The sequence below is a fragment of the Sinocyclocheilus anshuiensis genome, unplaced genomic scaffold (assembly GCF_001515605.1).
Source record: "Sinocyclocheilus anshuiensis isolate Anshui unplaced genomic scaffold, SAMN03320099.WGS_v1.1 scaffold35, whole genome shotgun sequence".
Classification (NCBI taxonomy): domain Eukaryota; kingdom Metazoa; phylum Chordata; class Actinopteri; order Cypriniformes; family Cyprinidae; genus Sinocyclocheilus; species Sinocyclocheilus anshuiensis.
Window position 1 is genome coordinate 255,342 of NW_015552558.1, and position 6,906 is coordinate 262,247.

The 6,906-nt window shown below is 37.3% G+C and overlaps 1 protein-coding gene across 5 annotated transcripts in view; it reads left to right on the top strand.

The window, feature by feature from the left end:
* Positions 1 to 6,906, top strand: part of tfap2a (transcription factor AP-2 alpha) — a 17,179-nt gene that overhangs the window by 8,654 nt on the left and 1,619 nt on the right. For 4 of the 5 annotated variants that reach the window (XM_016455287.1, XM_016455290.1, XM_016455288.1 and 1 more), the window contains 5 exons: positions 1,009 to 1,428; positions 2,453 to 2,504; positions 4,142 to 4,370; positions 4,975 to 5,093; positions 6,465 to 6,606. In XM_016455287.1, the coding sequence (XP_016310773.1) occupies positions 1,009 to 1,428; positions 2,453 to 2,504; positions 4,142 to 4,370; positions 4,975 to 5,093; positions 6,465 to 6,606 (962 nt within the window). Of the gene's footprint in view, positions 1 to 53; positions 526 to 1,008; positions 1,429 to 2,452; positions 2,505 to 4,141; positions 4,371 to 4,974; positions 5,094 to 6,464; positions 6,607 to 6,906 lie in introns of those variants that run through there. The other variant, XM_016455291.1, reaches the window with a different exon arrangement.

The window sequence follows — 6,906 nt, forward strand, 5'->3', positions numbered from 1 at the left end:
CGTCCACTCACTCTCTCTCTCTCTCTCTCTCTCTCTCTTTCTCTCTCTCTCTCTCCTCATCTCTGATTAGATATACTGATTCCCCATTCAATGGACGTCATTTAGTGCAGTCTGCCTTGAGTTGCTTCCTCGCTTCACGCTCGATTTCCGACCATTCTTCTCTTATTAAGTATTCGTGTAATATTAATAGTCATGAATATCTACCATTAGGAGGGCAGAGGAAGAGGCAGATCTGTGCTAACATGAGCTCAAGCGAGGGAACAGTTTACTGACAGAGCCGGGAGACGCCAAGGGGATCTAAGAAACTTTAGAGAAAAGCATTGCATCTAAACAGCAGATGAAGAACAGCGGGAATTTACCCAGATTCTGATGGATTATTGCTTTATTTGAACGCTGGCCACCGCCACCTCGCCCTACAATTATCGTTGGCTTGATTTAATTTGCACGTTTGCAATTAAAAAAATTCTTGTCTTTTGAAGTCCTCGGAAATCCTCGCTGATGTTAGTGCACAGTTTTTCCGCGATGGTGAGTGACTGTCGGGAGTAAAAATCTGAAGACTGCGCTCAACATTTACTCTCCGATTGTTTGGTTGTTTTTTATTTATGTATTATTATTTTTATCCTGTCGTTTCGTCTGTTCCATCATGCAATCGGTAATTGGTTGCATACAATGCTATTACAAAGACTTAATACTTGATGTAAGCTCTGATTATTTTTATTTGCCTCTCAGTAGGATCTTCAATTGCTGAATGAACAACAAACTATCGATGTACATTTTAATGTAGAATGACATATTATTCTATATCGATATTATTCTAATTATAATGTAATGTTGTTGTTTTGATATTTTTGTTCTTGACCAGATTTAAAGGCATGTTCGGATTTCTGTTTAAATAAATTACTAAGTGCGATAACAAATCACTCCTGTTTATCTTTTTTTTTTTTCTTAAAATGTTATATATATATATATTAACAGCACTAAAACAGCACTATATATTTCTCTACTAAGGATCGCCACGACGGGACCAGCAATGGCACAGCCCGGTTACCCCAACTGGGCAGCGTGGGCCAGTCTCCGTACACCAGCGCTCCTCCGCTCTCTCACACGCCCAATTCAGACTTCCAGCCGCCATACTTTCCGCCACCCTACCAGCCCATCTACCCGCAGTCTCAGGACCCTTACTCTCACGTTAATGACCCGTACTCCATCAACTCTCTGCACGCCCAGCCTCAGCCACAGCACCCGGGCTGGCCCGGCCAGCGGCAGAGTCAGGAGAGCAGCCTGCTGCACCAGCACCGCGGGTTACCGCATCAGCTGTGCAGAGAGTACCGCAGAGAAGTGCTACTTCCCTCGGGTCACGGCATTGAGACTGGACTCACGGATTCAATCCATATCCATGGAATACCTCACTCTTTAGAAGATGTTCAGGTAAGGAGAAAAGCTTAAATCTTATAACATGTCACCTCCATAATCCAACTCCATTATTTGGATTTGCTGCTGGTGCTATTCTCTTTAGAATATCGGAACAGTCAAATATCAGGTCACATATTTAAATTGTTCTTATTTAAGTTGTTTTATTGAATATATTACGGTAAGCCTAATTGCACAACAGAACGGTGTTTGTCAGAATAAATTGGTGAAGTTGGTAAAAAAAATGTGGCAGTTTTTAAATTGTTGTTTGAATGTAAATATACTATTTAAATGTATATTTGCTGGTGGTGGTCAATTATGATCGACATTTTTGTCTTGATGGCCAATGACGTTGCATGTTTTATGAGGAAACCCGTTTTGAAAGAAAGTAATTTGATATAAAGTTCTATTTTAAACGGTATAGCGCGAGAAAAAAAAAAAAAAAATTTGAAAAATATTTGTATATTAAATATTTGAAAAATACTTTAAAAAAGTAATATCCCTTTTTCCCATGAATTAATTATTGATTTTTCTCTCTCTCGCTGTTGTTCATCCCAGTAACACAAAGTGAGTGGTGTACTGGGCTTTTTGATTAATATTGTCTGTCATTTTTGGACGTGATTCTTGGCTGCCCCCCTTTTCATCAGTAATTTGATTGCAATGTGCCTGCTGAAGAGATCTGACGAATTGAGTCTGGACAAAATTCTCTGTTCCACCATAACTGCATGCTTTATAGGGTTCCCCACGTTTATTCTCTGGGTAATATACATATATTTACTATTATTATATTTTATGATATAAAACAATATAATTCAAGCTTTTATACATTTGAATGAAATACCTTCCTATAGACGTAATTAATATGGGTCAAAAATATGTACTTCTATAAAGATGCTGTTTATAGTGAGCGTAGTCATAAATACTAGGTTACTATGTAAAGCGTTTGTGCATTTTCTCTTTGGATTGCATTTTATTTCGTTTGCAAAAAGTACGATGTTTTTGAAATTTCGATCATTATTAATATGCTTTTTGATCTTTGCAGCATGTTGAAGATCAAGGAATTCACATCCCAGACCAAACTGTAATCAAGAAAGGTAAGCACTTTCCTCTCAAATACCGTACGTGCTTCCTTCCACTAGCAGCTCTCCGCTCGTAAAGTCTACCCGTGCTTGCTTTGAGACAGATCAGGTTAATTTGTAGGCCATGAGATAGCCTGACGAAAAGGCACAACCCATTTTAACCAAGTGTTCCATAGAGGGCACTATTCGTGTAGCTATTATGTGTGAGTTACTGTAATCAAGAAAGGTAAGCAATTTCCTCTCAAATACCGTACGTGCTTCCTTCCACTAGCAGCTCTCCGCTCGTAAAGTCTACCCGTGCTTGCTTTGAGACAGATCAGGTTAATTTGTAGGCCATGAGATAGCCTGACGAAAAGGCACAACCCATTTTAACCAAGTGTTCCATAGCGGGCACTATTCGTGTAGCTATTATGTGTGAGTTAATATGTTGGTGCTTGACTTAGTCTGTGACTAAATTTAAAATGGTAGTCTTTAATAAAATTTGCGGAATGTCTCATTCAAAGATGACATGATAAACGCGCGTAGAGACTTAGTTTACTATGAAAGACATTTGTAGTAAATTTAACATATGCCTTCTGTGTAAATTTCAGTTTAAGTCATTATTTTGCAATTACGTGCCTCTTTGTTTCGTTCGGATCGCAGATGGTCAAGGAGGGCTGCAGGAGAAAGAGTGTGTTGAGATCGAATTGTTTTCTCATATTTACTTGCGCTGTGGCTAGATTTAATTTCCTTGGTTTTAACAATGTAAAAGCTTTGACATTAAATTTGATACACCATGTATAAATCCACAAAAATACACATTGCACATACACATAATAATTGCGTTTAACTCCTCTTGTCCCTATTAGTCTCCCCTGAGCTATTAATGTCACTAGTGATCTATCCAGTAGTGCTTGTGCTTTTGTTTCCGGTTAGCACATAAAGAAACAACGGGCGCTGCAGCAGGATTTAGGCCTGAACACTTATTTGTAAGCGTTCGTGTGTGTATTTCGGATTTGTGAATGTCATTCGATGTGCTTGTGTGGGAAGGTTACCAACTGTTTAGAGATTAAAACTATTATGAGAAATAATACACATATTTATTTGTAGGAAGTATTGGATTAAAATGCATTATTATTATTAGTAGGCTATTATTATTATTAGTGTTATTATTAATACAATTACATAGCCTATACGTTTAGAAATATTTACGTGGATTATGCCACTTTTTCCCTCTCTTTTTACGTTTATCAGTTTCTGTTTTATGATGTCCAACAAATAACAGCTACACTGAGCAGTTAGTGGAAATTTTGAGGTAATGCCATGCTTGCTGAACTGTAATTTTCTCCAAGCTTGGTGTGAAGTCACCATTGCGATCATATGAAATATTTTGATGGCTGGGCCACTTCATTACTTTGGGCATATTGCAGCAGTTACATTCATGAGCTGAATGAAAAGCTATTGCTGTGGTATCTATTTTCCTTCCTCTCTGATAAGACCATATTGCTTTTGATTCCACATAGGCGTGCGAGATGATGTGCATATAAACGCATATGTCTAATCGTACTCAAAAGCTGCCTGCTGCATAGCAATTCATCTTTTTCCATTTTGTTGGTGGTGTAAACTAAAATGGGGGGCCTAATCATGTTTTTTTTTTCTTTTTTTTTCTCAAGGTCCTGTTTCCATATCCAAGAACAACAGCAATGTCTCTGCTATACCGATAAATAAAGACGGGCTTTTTGGAGGTGTGGTAAACCCAAACGAAGTGTTTTGTTCGGTTCCGGGTCGTCTGTCTCTTCTTAGCTCAACGTCAAAGTACAAAGTCACAGTAGCGGAGGTGCAGAGACGTCTTTCTCCGCCTGAGTGCCTGAACGCTTCCCTGCTCGGTGGGGTCTTGAGGAGGTGAGCTGGACATCCATCCATACATCAGTAATTATTTATTATCAAGCGCTTTCCGTCGCCACAACCCACCGAAATGACAGCCTATTAAAAATCATACCTCAACACAGGCAAAATTCTGAACCTGAATTATTTGTTTTTATATACTTGTAGTGGCCTACCCAATCGCAATGAGCACATGCTGTAATATCTTAATGCAACAGGAGTTAATAGACTCTATCTCACGTGATGACAGTGGGAAATAAAATAAATGTTTTATTTATTTGTTTATTTACATTTTTACTTTTGAAACATTCCATGGCATCCTCTAAAGCATCATGTCTTTCTTCTAGCATAAAAAAGTAACTTGAAGAGATGTTATCTAAAATAAACAGGTCTCTTGGGGGACACACGACTGACTTTTTTATCATTATTATTCAAGGTTATGCGTGCTCCAGGCTATTATAAATATTAGACATTTTAATATAAATGATATGTAAATATATAAAATATAAATTGCATGTATAATGTATAGCATATATAATGATTAGCAGTAAAATAAATAATTATAACATAATAACAACACTATAATGACATTTAATAAAAATTTTTGTCATTTACTTTAAAGGGCCAAATCTAAGAATGGCGGAAGATCTTTAAGAGAAAAGCTAGATAAAATCGGATTAAATCTACCAGCAGGGAGACGCAAAGCTGCCAATGTTACTCTCTTGACGTCACTGGTGGAAGGTAAGTTTCCTGATAAATATATATTTTAATAAAGCAGGTGTTTATTGCTGCTACATGAGAGCCATTCTAAATAAGCATTTGCATTCATCCGTGAAAAGGAGAAAGTATGTTTTGCAAGCAACAAAGCTGAAGGATAAAAAAGAAAGAACGGATTCCGGAGATACAATTTGGAAAACAATTTTGTGGGATTACAGAAATCTCTCTCTCTCTCTCTCTCTCTCTCTCTCTCTCTCTGTCTCTCTCTCTCTCCCTCCTTTATACCTTTAGCAGCACCACTTGTCTTTAATGTTGAGCATGGTGTGAATTCGGATGTCTTTGTACGGCCTACTTTGTGTCATAATAGCAATGCTGTTTTATGGCACTTTTATGCAGTTGCTGGATATATTGCACCACAGCCGAAATCACTATGACATGTATTATTATTATTATTATTATTATTATTATTATTATTATTATGTATGGGGTTTATCCTTGTCTGCTTGATGCAGTTGACCTGTAGGTTGAAAGCCTATTATAAAATATAAATGAGTTAATTATGTTGCACTGCGAAGATGCCATTGCTGTTGAATAAATCCATTTTGCTTGCAAAGTTGGAGGTGATTATTCCGTGCAGTGGTATTTGGTGTGCCATGGGTTTTAAAGGTGAAAGCTGGAGACGGTTCATTGGTTCCTGTTAATCATTGCCGCTGAAGACTGAATGTAATATTCATCGTGCTTCATTGAAATTTAGTCTTGTATGGTAATGAGCCTGAAGAAATGTATGATTCCAGCGAGATAAGGGCGAGGGGGTGGGGGTGCTGGACACGCAAGCAGACGCTGATTTAGTCGGAGGACACTGGCTTTCTGAAGTGCTGTTATTGTTTATGATCTGCTCCATTTTATGGAAAGCAGTTTAGTAGAGTTGAGCTTTGATGCTAATTGGCGCATGCGTTCTTCCGGATTCTAGACTTATGACAGGAAGGCTCGCAGTAAAAATCCAACTGTTTCAGGAAATTAAAACCAAAGGGGGAAAAATAGCCAAACACACAGACCTAGTCGGAGTATCGGATGTTTTAGCTGTTTTATATAGAACAACATTCTAATATTTGATAACAGGACCACGAATCAATGACATGGTGTCAATCGTTCAGTATCTTATGTTCTGTTAATCTCACAAGGAGGGCACATTTTGACGCACACATTTGACAGAATTCAATTATCTATTAGGTAATAGAAAATAAATGTGCATTAACAATGTCAGAATTGATAAAGAACGATGTCCTGCTCAATGGTCGAGGGCGTTAATTAGGCTAGATGACAATTATGAAATATTTTAATTAGTCTACATTTTATTACAGTAACATACACATACTGACTCTTATTTTCTTCTAGGTGAAGCGGTGCATCTGGCCAGAGATTTTGGTTATGTATGCGAGACTGAGTTTCCGGCCAAGGCGGTAGCTGAATACGTGAACCGACAGCATTCCGACCCAAACGAACAAGTCCAAAGAAAAAACATGTTATTGGCATCGAAGTGAGTGCTATTCTAACTATTTAGATGTCTATGCGCATGTCACTGTTTATGACAGGTTTCTTTTTTTTTTTTTGCTTAATTGTCGTATTTTATTTAACACCATATTGAAATTTGCTTTCCGTTAAATACACACGTGCCAATAGTATATCTATATAAGCTAGCTTTTAATAAATATGTCTGCATTTTGGAACGAAATGGTTTCGGTAAAATAAAATGTTTTTGCATTATTCGCAACCTGTAACCTTTTTTTTTTAGATTTTCGGTAAAATAAATAAATTAATTAATAAGTTTTATATATAT